This window comes from Gossypium hirsutum, chromosome A04 (assembly GCF_007990345.1).
Source record: "Gossypium hirsutum isolate 1008001.06 chromosome A04, Gossypium_hirsutum_v2.1, whole genome shotgun sequence".
Taxonomy (NCBI): domain Eukaryota; kingdom Viridiplantae; phylum Streptophyta; class Magnoliopsida; order Malvales; family Malvaceae; genus Gossypium; species Gossypium hirsutum.
The window spans coordinates 9,522,498-9,539,705 of record NC_053427.1 but is presented as its reverse complement, the minus strand read 5'-3'; the positions used below and the strand labels follow the sequence as shown (position 1 = coordinate 9,539,705).

At 32.8% G+C, this 17,208-nt stretch overlaps 2 protein-coding genes and 1 long non-coding RNA gene across 4 annotated transcripts; 1 reads left to right on the top strand and 2 right to left on the bottom strand.

Moving 5' to 3' along the window:
• The first annotated feature begins 668 nt into the window (after nucleotides 1-668).
• On the top strand, nucleotides 669-1,987 carry LOC121227936 (uncharacterized). The gene is made up of 2 exons (XR_005925462.1): nucleotides 669-1,285; nucleotides 1,617-1,987. It is a non-coding gene; the product is annotated as an uncharacterized lncRNA (long non-coding RNA).
• A 3,583-nt stretch (nucleotides 1,988-5,570) lies between these two features.
• Nucleotides 5,571-7,115, bottom strand: LOC121228039 (receptor kinase-like protein Xa21). The gene is made up of 3 exons (XM_041111161.1): nucleotides 7,041-7,115; nucleotides 6,082-6,697; nucleotides 5,571-5,942 (listed from the first exon to the last, which is right to left on the bottom strand). The coding sequence occupies exons 1-3, from the start codon at nucleotides 7,113-7,115 to the stop codon at nucleotides 5,590-5,592; spliced, it is 1,044 nt and encodes a 347-aa protein (XP_040967095.1). The 3' UTR covers nucleotides 5,571-5,589.
• Nucleotides 7,116-11,254: 4,139 nt separating this feature from the next.
• Nucleotides 11,255-15,864, bottom strand: LOC121227935 (LRR receptor-like serine/threonine-protein kinase GSO1). Of its 2 annotated transcripts, XM_041110898.1 has the most exons (4): nucleotides 14,918-15,863; nucleotides 14,462-14,680; nucleotides 12,484-12,888; nucleotides 11,255-11,863 (listed from the first exon to the last, which is right to left on the bottom strand). In XM_041110898.1, the coding sequence occupies exons 1-4, from the start codon at nucleotides 15,831-15,833 to the stop codon at nucleotides 11,766-11,768; spliced, it is 1,638 nt and encodes a 545-aa protein (XP_040966832.1). In that variant the 5' UTR covers nucleotides 15,834-15,863; the 3' UTR covers nucleotides 11,255-11,765. The 2 variants fall into 2 exon arrangements, with proteins under 2 accessions (XP_040966832.1, XP_040966831.1); XM_041110897.1 differs by having other exon boundaries at nucleotides 11,255-12,888; nucleotides 14,918-15,864.
• Nucleotides 15,865-17,208: the final 1,344 nt, after the last annotated feature.

Sequence of the window (17,208 nt, the reverse complement as noted above, 5' to 3'; positions counted from 1 at the left end):
TTTATGATTAAAATCCATTTATTTATCTTCCTTTTACTTATATATATTATTTATTATTACTGTCATACAAGCCCAAATTTGCCCGGGCCCATACCAATGCAATAACCAAAAAATTATAATAAAAAATAAATAAATTAAATAATAAAACAAATAATATATCAACAAGCTCACATCAAGGGATAAAATAAATAATAAAACAAATAATATATCAGGTACTGAAGTATAAATGAATTTTAAAATAAATATCAAAGAAGAAAATTAAAGTAAGCATATATGAAATAATATACATTAATTTAAATAAATAATATATATAAATTAAAAATAGATTAATATAAATAATATATGTAAGAATACTAATGTATAAGAATATTTAAATGAACATTATATAAATTTTTTTAAACAAAGAAATATGGAAGAGAATTTTTAAAATAAACAGCCATATAATAAAACAAATAAAACATATATACAAATGCAGGTATAAAAATAATATTCGAAAACAATGTAGAATTGATAACATAATTCAAAATTATATGTTAAAACAGTTTTAAAAAAACCAAATAATAGATAACTTAAAAGAAATAATGAATTACATAAACTAAAATAAACAGACTTAATTGAGATAAATACAAACTAAAAAGGGTAGTAAATAAATAAAATAAACCATTGAAATAAAATCAAGGACTAATACAATGCGCGCAAATCAAAGAGGACTAAAAAAAGAAATAAACCAAATCCTGAAATGAAATGTTTAAACGTGGACTAATTTGAAACAGTGCACAAATTCCAGGGAAAAATTAAAAATAAAGAAAATTGGAAAATGACCTAATCAAATAGCAGCATGGAATATAGGGACCAAAAGTGAAATATCCCTTCACCACAAAAACGCGCGGATCCTGAGGGTAATCGGGTCAGGTTGAATTGGGTCGCCCTATGCGACGTCGTTTTGAGGCCACTAAAATAGGCCCCAAACGACGTCGTTTTCTCCCCTTTATAAAATCAAACATTTCCTCCGAAAAAAAATGAAACAATCGGCCCTTACAAAACTAAAACCCTAGCCCCTTTTGATCCCTTATTTGACCGACCAAGACAAACCACCAATCGCCGCACTGCCACTGCATTCGATGGCCGGCGGTGAGTATAAATCCTTCTTTACCCCGTAAGAACCAAACCCAAAGGTTTAGCACTTTCAATCGCGAGCAAAATAAAAAAAAAAGAACTCTCGATCTTGGGCTTTATTTTGACGAAGGAGATGAAACTCCGACGACCGAGCCCTAAAATGATTCAGGTGAGTTCTTCTTTGTCCCAATCTTTTTTATTTTATAACAAATGCCAAATGAAAGAAAGAACAAACAAAAAAATGATGAAATTCCTACTCCAATCGAAATAAAATCATAAGAAGGATAATCACCTTCTGCCAAAAACCCTTTTTCCGTACTTTGATTGCTTAGTATTTGTATGTGTAAACTTTACAAAAAATCTTCGACCCTTTTTATAGCCAATTTACAGAATAAATAATAAAAGAAAAATATAAAAAGAAAAAAAAACTCTGATTTTTGCTATCATTTGCTGGCTTATTTTTATGTTATTAGTACTATTTTTGTTGTTTCTTCTCGCAGGTTCTATTGTGGAGATGGCCGTACGGAAGAAGAGGTCGTTCGTGGTGACGTGGAGGCCGTACAGCTCCGGGAGCTAGCTGCGGCACAAGGGAAACCCTAGGTTTCTGTTCGGCTGATCCTAGGTCTAGGTTTTGGGCCATTGGGCCCTTTAAGGTTAATTTGGGTTTGTAATTGGGCCCGTGTAGTTTTGTAATAGACTTGGACTGCTGATTTTATTATAATTTTTTTGGTTATTGCGTGTGTATGGGCCCGAGCAAATTTGGGACTGTACAGTTATTATTTTATCTATTATTATTTACTTACACATGTTTTATTACAAATTGTGACTCTAATTTTATTTATATTCTACTTTGATGACCATTTTCCTTATATTTATTTATGTACTTATTTATTTGATTCTTTGTCTTATTTATATTTATTAGTATCTTCCTTTTAGTGTACTGTTTTGTCATTATTGTTGTTATCGTTATTATTTATTTTGTTTGTTTCATTCGCCTTTGTGTTTATTCATTGTTTATTATTTTAATGTATTACAGAGTTTAGATTTCATTATTATTATTATTGCCATTATTCTATGTTAGTTATCCTTTTATTAGATTGTACATATTAGCATATAAGTAGCATACATATTATGTGATTATCGAGAATCATTTTTTTTATCAACGTAACCTTTTTTATTCATACATTGTTTTAGTATTGCATTAATTTTCCCAAAATTCAAAAAAGGAAAACTTTTAAAAATAGGTAATATTTTGCATTTTGGAGATTCAAAAAATCGTACTTAACTTACAGGGTTTCAATTTTCTCGTTAAACTTAAATAGCCAAATATCCTTTCAAATTTCAAAATACATAGATTTTGAATAAAAATAAATGTAATATTCTGCGTTTAGAAACTCGAGAAGATTGTGCCTTAACTTATGGGGTTTGATCTTTCTTGTTGGATTTGAACAACTGAATATTTTTTTTAAAAAAATCAAAGTACAAATTTTAAGATAAAACAATTAAAAGGCAAGCTTATTTTCGAGGGTTCAAATGTCGTGTCCTAACTTACTGGATGTGACATTTTGACATCTTGAGACAAGAGGGCCTTTAATGCTCGTTTCAATTTATTCAAGCATTTCTTTTTAATAAATATTAATAAAAAAGGGATCATATTTTAATTCTTTTTGAGTTTTCAACTTTCGACGTTTAGACATTAATTAATCAATTAGGTACCAATTTTGGGCGTTACGAGGGTACTAATCCTTCCTCGTACGTATCTGACTCCCGAACCCGTTTTCTCGAATTTCGTAGACCAAAATTGTTGTTTTAGTAAATCAAAACATTTTATTAAAACGATCAAATTATGAGATGATCCGATCCCACCTCATAAAAAAGGATTGGTGGCGACTCCCCTGTTAATTTTCGTTTTAAAAATAAAAGTCGACCCCATTTTTTTAAAAAAATGGTTTCAACAGAAATTATTTTAATCAATTAATTCCCTACCATTTAAAAAAAACAAAAAAATAAAATAAATATCTTGATAACCACCCACTAAACTTAGATAATTACCTAGATTCTTTCAAGAATTTGAATTTAATCAAAATTTATCTACTTGAACGACACAAAGCATAAAAATATTTCACTTGCTTGTGTGGAAGCTTGAATACATGACCATAGAGTACTCAAGAACTTGACCACTAAACCAACAAATTTATTCTTCTTGTAAATTTAACGATAATAATTTTTAAGCTAGATAAACAAAGATAGACTTAGGAACAAAAATAATTAAATTTTCCCAAAGAAGTGCAACTTAAACCCAAAACCTCAAACTCACACTTAAGACAGTTCACCACTGAAACAAACACTTATTAGTGACAAAATTTAACAAATCATGTATAGGAAATTTGGGGCATTATATCAAAAGTGGAGGGATGGGAGGAAAGAGTGAAAAAGTGGAAATAAAATAAATTTTGAGTGTGCTTAATTGGAAAGAAAGTGAGAGGAAACAAGATAGGAGAAATGATCGTTTTCCATTCCAATGAATAAAAATGAATCATTCCAAATTGGAAAGATGAGATGAGAGAAAATGAGAAATATGTGTATGTTAGTTTAAAAGTATGCATTTTTGAAATGATTTATTTTCTTTCCTTTCATTTTTTCAACTCTACCAAACAATGAATGGAAGTAAAATGAAAATTGAAATTAGTAGAAAACTAGAAGGATGAAAAACATAATTTTTATTTTCATTTTTCTATTTTTCCTACTAAACACAAATATGAAATTTTCTACCCCTTTAATCTTCCATTCTTTCAATTTTTGTTACACTCTAGAAAGCAAAACTTAAATGTTGAAAATTTAATTCCATAGCAGATAGATTACGAAGTGAAACCAAATGCTAAAATGATTATATTGTGAATATGAAATCTCCAGTAATTCTGAAACTGTACTGCCAATGGAGAAGTAATGATTTCTGTAAAAATGTGACGAGAACAGGTTTACTTTTACGAGGAAGAATTTTTTGAGCATCCTTCATATTTTTACAATTAAAAGCCAACTCCATAGCCAATTTGCTTTGACAATGAACTGTGTATCTTCAAGACTTCCAGCTTCAGTACAGATTAAGTTGAGCATTGGATGAACTTGCATATGCTTCTCAGACCATTGCACTTCTTCCACTATATTCAGCATTTATTGGAAATATTCATGCAATACTATTGGTAACATGGCTCTCTGACATTAGAAAAGTAGCAAAATTTGTGGAACTTTGATAGCCCCATTAAAAATAAGGAAAGATGGGTTCCATTCTTCTTATTAATCTCCCTTTTTTCCCCTTGATTAAGCACTGGTTATTTGCAAGTGAAAAGCATAGTTGGATTAGATTGTAAAATTGGCACCTAAAAACATAAATTTCATTTTAGCACAGGGTGATTTAGATGAAACAACTCTAGTTATTAAAACAAATGCTGAACACACATTAACTGAAAGTAATAAACCTGAAGAGGCATGGAAGCTCAACCAAGACCACTGTGATCTATTTGTCTCTACATTAAACAATTAAAGAAGATTAGATAGAAACTTAGAGAACACCTCCAAAGAGATAAGCTTTTTTCAATTTATCAAATGATTACATAAATTTCTTAAATTGCAATCAAACATAGCAAACCTTATACTTGACTAAAAGTAAACCAGCTTCCTCATCATTTAGGCTTCTCTACCAAGCAATGTTTCAAATGTTACAAGGCTCAGCATGGAACCCATGGACAGGTTTTAGGAGGCCTCTCTGATACAGAAACAATATGAAGTGCATTAACAGATCAACAACTCCTATTGGTAGGAAATTCAAACATCCTTAGTTTAAGAAAATTACATTTTAATAGATCAAATTCAGTATAGAATATCTTTACCTTGTTCTTAGCTTGGTGCCTTTGGCTTGTCAGCTATGTTACAATACAATACAGTTGCTTTAACTCATCTTCTGGGGTTCGATACCTCAAAAACTTTTAACGCCAATGACAAGATAACAAATAATTTAACAAGTAAATGAAATTGAAATGCATACCTTAAAACTCCTTTTGGGTACAAACGTAAAAACACATTTTACCGAAAAGAAAGCAAGGAAAAATCCAAATATAGAAGTACAACAATGTTGAAATCCCAAGAAAAGATAAAAGAACATAAAAATTAACTAACACAGGCAAGTAAGTAGGCAAATAATCAGTCTAACACATAGAAATAACTTAATCCCCCAATGCTATCATAGAGTGAAATTGTTGGAAGGGTCTGCTTCTGCTACTAGTTCTGCTGTTGAGAGACTTGCAAAGAGATCCTAGTACATAAGGGCAAATGAGTGAGCAAAGAGTTTACGTATTATATATAGAACATGATACATCGAGGATGAATCTTATATATATATATGGTTAACATACAAAAATAAAATTAAATATGGAGTTAAACACATTACCAAGAGTAAGTTAATAACCACAAGCATACTCATCGTTGGATGATGTTTAGAAACGTTTGTTTGATTTTCTTTAGCTCAACCACAACATCCTTCATCTCTTTTCTTTCTTCTGGCAACTCAGCTGAACAATCCAAAGCTAACTCCAGGATAGAAGAAATACCATTTGCTTTAATGACAAAATTCTCATCCTCTCTTCTTAATAAATCAGCATCCACAATGTCTATCATTCCTTCAGATAATAATCTTTTCACCCAATGCCTTATGGTCATTTCATCACCAAAAATTTCATCTGTCGGCTTTTTCCTAGTGAAAGTTTCTATTAGGACAATTCCATAACTATAGATGTCACATTTTATAGAAACAATTCCCGTTGATCCAAATTCTGCATTTCAAGCATAAGCAATCCTGAATTATTTCTAATCTGTTTGTTGCTATATATAGACATACACGAAAAATATTATGTTTGTTGCTATATATAGACATACACGAAAAATAATCATTAAAAAAACTCAAAAATTCACCTGGTGCCATATAACCAATAGTTGCAAGAGTCATGGTTTGCTTCACTACATCACCTTCTCCCAATAATTTCGCAATGCCAAAATCTCCCACATGAGCAACCATGTCTTCATCTAGTAGAATATTGCTTGGTTTTAGGTCACAATGAATTATAGGTGTTGGATGTCCACTATGGAGATATTCTAGAGCAGCCGCAACATCTACCATTATGTTGATCCTTTGTATGATATCAAGGAAACAACTGTTTGAATGTAACCATTTCTCAAGATTTCCATTAGACATGAAACCAAGCACCAAGGCTTTGAAGTCAACATTGGAGCAGCAAGTAATGACCTTGACAAGATTACGATGAACTATGTTACGCATAGCTTCACATTCAATGTCAAAACTCCTAAATGCTCCTTCTATTTGCAGATTGAAAACTTTTATTGCAACTTCCATTCCATCTGAAAGCCTCCCTTTATATACATATCCAAAACTTCCTGAACCAAGCATATTGTGCTCGTCAAATCCACTAGTTGCCCGTGAAAGTTTAGCATGTGAAATTCTTCTCCATTGTTGGAGCAAGAGGCAGCAGCAGCAAGCTTCAACAAGATACTTGTCGAGCAAGTCTCGTGACTTGTAGGAGAAACAAAGCAGAAAACTCAAATGGATTTTTAAGCAAAACTAAAAATGGAGAGCATATGGATGATAACTTGTTGAATTCATTCCATAAACTAAATATGGCACAAAGCCAATACATAAAACAAGTTTACAATCTTGACAAAACAGTAGGTTGACCTAAACTTCACCTACTACCACTAATACACATAGTAACTTGTGCTAATTAGCTTGAACAAACAAACAAAGCTGATTTATCAGCTCAGTCAACATCAAAATTACATCAAACATAAACCTAACATAGTTATAAAGCAACTAAGTTACATTACTCTAACTTAAAATTACAAAATGAAACATAAACAGCTTGCTGACTAGGTGAACCAGCAGCTTCTGCATGTAGTGCCTTTGATAGTCTTGGTTGCTGCATGCTGACCATTACTTCAACACTCCTCCTTGGTTAGCATGTTGCAAACTCCCATATTAGCTCTCAGGTGTTGAAACTTGGAAACACTTAGTGCTTTTGTTAAAATATCAGCAATTTGCTCTTCAGAACTGCAATGTATCAGCTTAACAACATGAGCTTGCTCCATTTCCCGAACTGCATGAAGTTTGATGTTGAAGTGCTTGGTCCTTCCATGAAAAACAGGATTCTTTGCAATAGCAACTGCTGATTGGTTGTCACACATTATCTCAGTTGCTTCCTTTTGCTCATGATTGATATCTTTCAAAATTTTTCTAAGCCATATGGCTTGATTGACTGCTGCAGCAGCAGCCACATATTCTGCTTCTGCAGTCGACTGAGCCACTACTCCCTGCTTCTTTGAGCTCCAGCAAATCATAGCAGAGCCTATGTTGAATGCATAACCTGTAGTGCTCTTCATGTCATCCAAGGAACCAGCCCAATCGCTGTTACAATATCCAACTAGCTTCAAGTTCTCAGCCTTGGTAAACTGCATTCCATAGGACAAAGTTCCTTTGATGTATCTTAGAACCCTTTTTGCAGCTCTAAAATGACTTTCATTTGAACAATGCATAAACCTCGAGAGTAGACTCACAGCATACATTATGTCAGGTCTAGTAGCAGTCAAATACAACAAACATCCAACTAGACTTCGATAGGTTGTTTCACAAACCTTTTCATGCTTGTCTTGGCTTGAGAGTTTTTCTCCAACAGCAACTGGTGTGCTGGTTGCTTTGCAATTCTCCATTGAGAATTTGTTGAGAACCTTCATAGCAAAGGTCTTTTGACTTAGCCAAATCCCATTCTTAGCTTGAGTTACTTCCATGCCTAAGAAGTAAGACATCAATCCCAAGTCTGACATTTCAAAGTGCTGTTGCATTTTGACTTTAAAGCTGCTTAGCATCTCATGATCTCCTCCTGTCACCAGTAGGTCATCGACATATATTGAGACAATGAGCTGAGTTTCAGCACTAGTTGATTTAACATACAGAGTTGGCTCGCTGAGACTTCTTTCAAATCCTTGACTGGTCAGATAGCCATCTATTCTGCTATACCAGGCCCTTGGAGCCCGTTTCAAGCCATACAAGGCTTTGTTGAGCTTGTACACCATTTCTTCTTTGCCAGACACCTTGAAACCTTGAGGTTGCTCCACATAAATCTCCTCTTCAAGGAATCCATTCAGAAATGCTGATTTTACATCAAGTTGGTGTATCAGCCACTGTTTTTGTGCTGCTAAGGCAACTAGCAGTCTAATAGTGTCTAGCCTGGCCACTGGTGCAAAGGTTTCTAGGTAGTCTGATCCATACCTTTGACTGAAGCCTTTCACAACCAATCTAGCCTTTAACTTGTTTAGGCTACCATCAGCATTGTTCTTTACTCGATAAACCCATTTGACACCAATAATCTTCCTGTTTGTTGGTTTATCAACCAGACTCCAGGTCTGATTCTTTTCAATCATTTTGATTTCTTCAATCATTGCTTGCTTCCAGTCCTCCTGGCTTTCTGCTTCTTCAAATCAACTTGGTTCAACAGTAGCCACTTGTGCTCTTTCATAAACATCAGCCAGTGATCGAGTGCCTCTGATTGGAACATCATCTACATCTATTTCAGATGTGTTTTCATCATTTTCAACTTGGTCCACTGCGAGATCTTCAGCCACTGCCTCTGGTTCAGCCTTCTCCCAATTCCAGTGTCCTTTTTCATTGAAAACAACATCCCTGCTAACCAATATCTTGTTTGTAGCAGGTTCTAGGATTCTGTAGCCCTTCTTAACCAAGCTATAGCCGATCAGGATCCCTGCTTGAGCTCTTTTATCTAGCTTGCTTCTCTTCTCAGCTGGAACTTGTGTGTAGCACAGACAACCAAAGGTTCTGAGATGAGCCAGTGATGGCTTAAACCCAAACCAGGCTTCAAATGGAGTCTTCTCAGCCAGAGCCTTGGTTGGGAGCCTGTTTTGGAGATAAACTGCTGTGTTAACAGCTTCAGCCCACAGACTTTTGGGCAAATTCTTCTCAAACAGAAGACATCTTGCCATGTTCATCAAGCTTCTGTTTTTCCTTTCACTGACCCTATTCTGTTGGGGTGTATACACATTAGTCAACTGGTGTTTGATACCTGCTTCTTCACAGTAGGCTTGGAACTGAGCTGAGGTGTACTCAGTTCCATTATCTGACCTCATTGCTCTAAGTTTGCAACCAGACTCAGTTTCAACAGCAGCTTTATACTTCAGGAACACAGATGGAACTTCTGATTTCTGTTTTAGAAAATAAATCCAGCAGTATCTTGTTAAGTCATCAATAAATAGAATAAAGTACCTACTTCCTTTGAGAGACTCAGTCTTCATTGGTCCACACACATCTGTATGCACAAGCTGGAGCTTCTCTGATGCCCTCCATGTTGTGCTTGTTGGAAATGGCAATCTTGCCAATTTTCCTTGCTGACATATCTCACAAAGCTCATCATTCTTCATTGAATCGATGAAATTTTCTGCCAGACCTTCATTGACCATGCGGGCTATGGATTTGTAGTTTGCATGTCCAAGCCTCTGATGCCAGAGTCTCGAGTCATCAGTGGAGGCTATGCAGGCTGAATGTGAGTCATTTGGCCAGTCTACTTCAAAACATTTATCAGTCATGGTGACTGTTATAAGGTTTGATCCACTTGGATAAAAAATTTGACATCCTTTCTCCTTGAAAACAACTGAGTAACCTTTCTCAAGTAGTTGAGTTATACTGAGAAGGTTCCTATCGATTTCAGGTACCAAAAGTACATTTGAAATGATTTTGCCACCTGTAGAAGTATGAATCAGCACATCTCCTCTTCCTTCAGCATTGATTAACTGACCATTTCCAATTTTTACTTTGGTTTTGCAGGTTCTATCCAGGGTTTTGAAGATAGTTGCATCTGGTGACATGTGGTTTGTGCACCCACTGTCTAGAAGCCAGCCCTTTGAACCCTTCTTTTGATTTGCTGCACATGACACAGCAAAAACATGTTATTCTTGATCACTGCTTTCTTCAGCTACTCGAGCTTCTACCTTTTGTTGCTGAAATTGATTCTGTCTTGGTTTGCTTCTATTCTTGCAAACTTTTTCAACATGGCCTTTTTTCTTGCAGTGTTGGCATACTGCATCTGGTCTAAACCAGCATCTATCTTCTGGATGACCAGCTCTTTTACAATGTCTGCAGAGTTGGTCACTGCTCCTAGCAGCATCAGGCTTAGGCCTGTTTTTCCAGAACTTTTTGCCTTTATAAGTTTTGATGCTCGAGGCTTCTTTGGCTTGAAAAGCCCCTTCCTGGTGCTCCTCTTGTCTGCTGGCTCTTCTTTGCTCTTGTGCATACAAGGCATTGATTAGCTCAGTTAAGGAGATAGTTGTCAAGTCCCTAGAGTCTTCGAGGGATGAAATTTTAGCTTCATACCTCTCTGGTAGAGTGGACATGACTTTCTCAACCATTCTAGCTTCACTGAATTGCTCTCCTAGGAGCCTTATGTTGTTTACAACAGCCATAATCTGATCTGAGTACTGCTTAACTGTTTCTTCCTCTTTCATTTTGAGATTTTCGAAATCTCTTCTCAAGTTGAGCAGCTGTTGTTGCCTTGTTTTCTCAGTCCCCTGAAATTCTTCTTTCAGCTTGTCCCAAGCCTCCTTTGGTGTTTCACAGGCCATGATCCTCATAAAGATCACATCTGTCACACAATTCTGTATACATGACATGGCCTTGTGCCTTTTTGTTCTTTCATCAGTGTGTTGCCTTATTTGAGCAACTGTTGGATTAGCTCGAAGAGGTGCTGGCTCAGCATCTGAGTTAACAACTTCCCATAGGTCGAATGCCTACAGGTAAGTCCTCATCTTAACTGCCCAAATGTTAAAGCCCTCTCCATTGAAGACAGGTGGTGAAGCTGGTGAAAAACCTGATGATGCCATCGTTTTGATACTGAACTACAACAGGTCCTCTAAGAATATGGCTCTAGATACCAATTGTTGGAGCAAGAGGCAGCAGCAGCAAGCTTCAACAAGATACTTGTCGAGCAAGTCTCGTGACTTGTAGGAGAAACAAAGCAGAAAACTCAAATGGATTTTTAAGCAAAACTAAAAATGGAGAGCATATGGATGATAACTTGTTGAATTCATTCCATAAACTAAATATGGCACAAAGCCAATACATAAAACAAGTTTACAATCTTGAAAAAACAGTAGGTTGACCTAAACTTCACCTACTACCACTAATACACATAGTAACTTGTGCTAATTAGCTTGAACAAACAAACAAAGCTGATTTATCAGCTCAGTCAACATCAAAATTACATCAAACATAAACCTAACATAGTTATAAAGCAACTAAGTTACATTACTCTAACTTAAAATTACAAAATGAAACATAAACAGCTTGCTGACTAGGTGAACCAGCAGCTTCTGCATGTAGTGCCTTTGACAGTCTTGGTTGCTGCATGCTGACCATTACTTCAACATCCATGTTCCCAAACATAGTGAATCATCCGTAATTGGTAGAGTTGTACTCCTAATTCGGTATCTTCTATACATAATAACTAAGACTAGTAGTACCATGACAATACAAATTATTGGTAAACCGTACCTCAAATGGATGTCATTTTTGCAAGGTGGGACTAGCAATCTTGGTGGACCACAAAGTGCATAATTCTGCATGAATGATGTGCTCGGAAAGTTTGAAAAACATCCTTTGGTAGGAATTTCCCCTTCAAGTCTATTTAAAGACACGTTAAAATACTTTAGATATAAAAGCTTTTGCAAAGATTTGGGAATGACTCCAGAGAGATTGTTATTGCATAAATCCAAAAATGTCAAACTAATCAAACCACCAAATGATTCGGGGATATGACCATGTAGTATATTATTTGATAAATCTAAGAAAACCAAAGTTTGAAGACCCCCAAATGTGGACAAAATATCTCCTGTGAAAAGATTCCTTGATAAATTTAGTTTCAGAAGACTCCTCAAATCTCCAACATCAAGAGCATGTGAATTGTTAAGGTAATTTGATGATAAATCTACTTCTAATATATCTTTAAGTTTCCACAAAGTTGAGGGTATTGCAGAACTCAATTTGTTGGAATTTAAATAAAAGATATCTCAAAGAAGTAATATTACCAAAACAAGAGGGTATGGATCCATGCAGCTTATTCAACCCTAAAGACATATCGTATAGTCTCTCCAAACCACAGAGGCTTTCTAAGATAGGCCCTCCTAATTTATTAAAGGAAAGATCTAGACCTTGGAGATTTCTCATTCCTCCAATTGATGTCGGAATAAAACCACTTAATTTATTATGGTCAAGTTGTAAAAGCAATAGGTTGCTTAAGTTACCTATTTCCATTGGAATATTGCCTTTAAGCTCACAATTAATAGCGTAAAAGTATATAAGCGATGCTGAAAGGTTCCCAATATTAGTAGGAAGAGTGCCATTCAAAGGATTTTCTGAAATATCTACTCTTGTCAAATTCTTGCAATTTGTCAAAGAAGAAAGAAAGGTCCACTCATGATTTATAGTAGATCCCATGGTCAAATAGTTGTTTGCTATTCGGAACCATTCAAGGTGTCGTAAGTTACCAAACGTTTCAGGAATTGGGCCAGAGAAGAAGTTATCACCCAAGTCTAGAAGCTTAAGCATGGAAGCATTTAAGATAGAGTTGGGAATGTTTCCGCGAAGTTTATTTCGATGCAGCGAAAGAACATTCAGCTTTGGAGCCTCGATCATGGGTGGCAAGGTACCTGTAAAAGTTGCATCTTTTACTGTCTATATATATATATATTCATTCAATACCAAATTCTCGATATATATAATACACAAATACATTTTTAAAAGGAAAATTGTAAAACTTCAAATCAAATAAAAATAAAATTTTCACATGGAAAAATGCAATTAAATCAATCTTAAAAATGACACATAATAAGAAGTTTTGAATAGTAATTAGTCACTTATGATTTGTACTAAATAATAAAAATAAATAAAACCATTTGTAATAAAGTGTGCATAAAAAATTAAAATAAAATTTTAATTAAATGATAAATTTAAGGTTTTACTTATTGATGTGAGTTCAAATCTTATCATAAATTTTTTTATTCTTTTAAATACTCTTAAATAATAGAACTTATTTTAAATACGAAAGGATATTTTTGCAATTTTTCTAATCGAGTTGGTGCCTGATTAACTCTTGACACCAACTTAATCAAAGACTTAAATTACAGTGTAGATGTTCACATTCACCAAAAAAAAAGACTTTAGCTTTAAATAACAAATTTTAATGATTTATATAACAAGTAACTTTCTAATTCACATATAATTTTTTATAAATAATATATTTATATAATCTAATCTATTATATTTATATTAATTATATATCATCAGTAAATCATCAGTAAATTTTTATGATCAATTTACTAATTATTAATAAAAGTAAAAAAATTAAATTAAATAATGAATAATTTAATTTACAATAAACTATTTTTTACATTTTTTACATATGCTTTATGATGATAAAAAAATTATTAACACTATTTCTAAATTAACAAAAATAATTAATATATTTTAATTATATTTATTATTTGTTATTTTGAATAATATTGCTTTTTTTAATTACATGAAATAAAAATATATTATATATTAAATATGATACATATGCTTTAATTATGTCTTAAATTTTATTAATATATTTGAACTATTAAATAAATTAAAATATTTTAATTATGTTTAGCCATTTGAATAAAAAACTAATTAAAAAACATTACTTAAAAAATTAAATGTGTAAAATCATGTGGAATATCATAATATATGTATATAAATGTATAATGTGAGAAATGATTATATGAAATTGAGATATCATGTCACTTGTATTATTTTCTAATAATTTAATGTCATTTCATCATTTTCATCCTAAATTTCAGCATATCAGGTTGGATTTGATTTTTTTTTCTGGAAGAAAATGCTGAAATGACATTAAATTATTGAAAATGAATACAAATGACATGGTATCCTAGTTTCATACAATCCCTTATCATGTATATGTAATATGTGGTTGTTTCAATTTTTAAAATAAAATATATTTTCCACATTGGTTTCTTGTCTTCCAAAGATTAAGTATTTCTATTATTTTTATATTTGTTACTTATATAAAATAGATTAGTTTATGCAATAAAAAATTAATTACTTTTTTTAAGCTTAATGGAAATTAAAAGTTTTAAAATAAATCAATTCATATTAATTTTATTGTTTATTATCAAATTAATAAATTTTAATGAAGTATATGATCAAAAAAGAAGAAACAAATGAAAGTGAAAAACATACCTTCTAAATTGTTGTCATATAGATATATTCCTTCAAGCATAGTTGAATTAAAAATACTTTTCGGAATCAGCCCACTGAATTTATTTTCTAATAAACTTAGCATCTGAAGCTTGTAACATTCACCTATACTTGATGGAATATTACCAGATAATTCATTTGCATCCAAGTAAAGCCCTTCAAGCTTGGGACATAGGTGACACAAATCATTAGGCAAACTACCTGCACACAATTGAAAAATCAAGGTGTTAAACTACATATTTTGTTAGCATAAGTCAAAGAGGTTTTCTTTTCTATTCTAGAGTAATTTGGAGATGTTAGATTTTAATATAATTACGCATAGTTTTTCTCATCAAATTAACTATTTTACCTCAATGCTCTCACTTTTGTTATCTATTACAAATCAAACTCTTCTATAAAAAAATACTTTAAATTAAAGAAATTAAGAAAATTTAGTACCTTCTAAGTTATTCAACCCCAAATCTAATTCTTCAAGTCTAGTCAGATTTCCAATACTTCTTGGAATGATTCCCGTAAATTGATTGAAGTACAACGAGAAATATTTAAGGTTGCTGCATTTGCCTAAACTTGATGGAATGCTACCAGATAATTCATTCAAACTCAAATGAAGCACTTCAAGCTTGGGAAGATGTTGACACATATCATTAGGCAAATCACCTGATAGGCTATTCCTGAAAAGACTAATAAACTTCAGAGAAGAAATCTTGAAGATGGAAGATGGAGCCTGGCCAAATAATTGATTGAATCCCATATTCAAGATCTCTAGATTGGAAATGTTAACAAGTGTTTGAGGGATTGTGCCTGTAAAGTTATTATTTTCCATTTGCAACCTTCGAACTCTATGTAAGTTCCCAAGCCATGATGGAATTTCCCCATTAAGACTGTTGAGGCTTAATCGTAAGATCTTCAAACGATGCAATTGGCCCAATTCTTTAGGTAGAAGGCCATATAAATTATTGCTACTCAAGTCGAGAGAAAGTAGAAATGAAAGATTTCCAAGGTGTGGAGGGATAGTACCCCTAAGATTCATGCTTGTAAGATTCAAAGCTATAACTCTTTTATGGAGGATGCCACATGAAACACCAATCCAATTACAAACAGAGGTAGAGGCCGTCCAATTGTTTGCCAAGACATTTTGAGGACCAGCAATTCTATCCTTAAACTCGAGAAGCGCAAACTGATCGGAGTTGAGGTTCCTGGCTGTCATAGCCAAGCAAAGTACGGAACATGGTATGAAAAAAGCTAAAAGAAGATGAAAGCAAGTGTTGTAGTTCATGATTGCAAGACGGAATAAGGCAAGAAAAAAAAAAGTAGGAAAAGGGAAGTTGAATTGATAAAATAGCCCAGAGAGCATGCTTTAATATGTTTCAACCCTCCCACACTTCTCCTACATTAAATTCAGTGGGGTTACAACATTAGCCCAGATTTTACTTTTTATCGTGGAACTTCATAAATTTTTATGATGAAAAATGTATTTCATAAATTTAAGACTACGCTAAAAATTAACAAGGAAACCAAATTTTTGAAGAAATTTCAAAATAAATTTTCAAAAATACGTACAAAGAAGCAAATTTTCAAAATTTCTCCTAAATTTTCTTCACAATAGTCCACATAATCCATAAAAAGAAAACACTTAAAGAAATATAATTTTTTAATTACTATATATTCGTTTATTTTTTCACAATAATAAATTGGTTAAACTATGCTATTAATCCCAGTACTTTCCAAAATTTGAGATTTAATCTTTGTACTTTAAAAGTTAAAAATTCAATCCTCTTACTTTTTCAATTTAAAAATTCTAGTTCAATCTAGGCCCATTCTTGACATTTTTTGAGCCCTATGCGAAACAATAAATCGAACCTTTTTTAAAAAATATAAAATGTAATACAATAAAATAAATCATATACTAGTAATTTCATTAAAATAATACGTTTTATAGCATTAAGCAAATAATATATTTCTCTAACAAAATTAAAAAAAAAATTCATTCAACCTACTCCTATGTCATCAATTATAAAACACAAAAAATTATAAATAAAAAATGTTCTATGAGCATTTTGAGATGCAAAATTATTAATGATAACATCAACTTCAATGTTTTCCGAAAAATCCTTCTCGATAGATTAAATTGTCAGACCGTTTAATCGTTCTTGCGACATTGACTTCCTCAAGATTAATTTCTCTTATAGGCCCCTTTTCAACTAAAATGTCTCTAGTTTTGTTATCAAGATTAGCCCAATTTCTAGGATCATAAATATCCAAAGAAGGAATCGTTTGTTCTTCATCAATGTCAATATCACAAGGAATTGCTTCTTCTTAATTAAGACCAAGATTTTCAATATTTGATACATTTGGCACATCATAAGGCTCATTTGGATCATTAATTTCATCATTCTCATTGACATCATTTTGCAAACTTTCATTTGATTGATCCAAATTTTCACTAAAAACTTCCTTTTTAAAAATAAATTTATCAATAGCACATTGTTGTGATTTTTTTTAACTCTTCAGTATGCTTTTTCTTTTTCCTTTTTGTCACTTTCAGATAAATGGTTTTTAGGCAACACCATATATATTAACACAAGAAAATAAAACAATAGCACTTGATAAAAGATTCTAAGATGAATATTTTCTTTCACATTTGGCAATTCCGAAAGTCGAATCAAGTCACTGTAATTCTTTAAAGGCTTAAGGGTGCAAAAAGCCCTCAAACTTTTACAAAAAGAGTA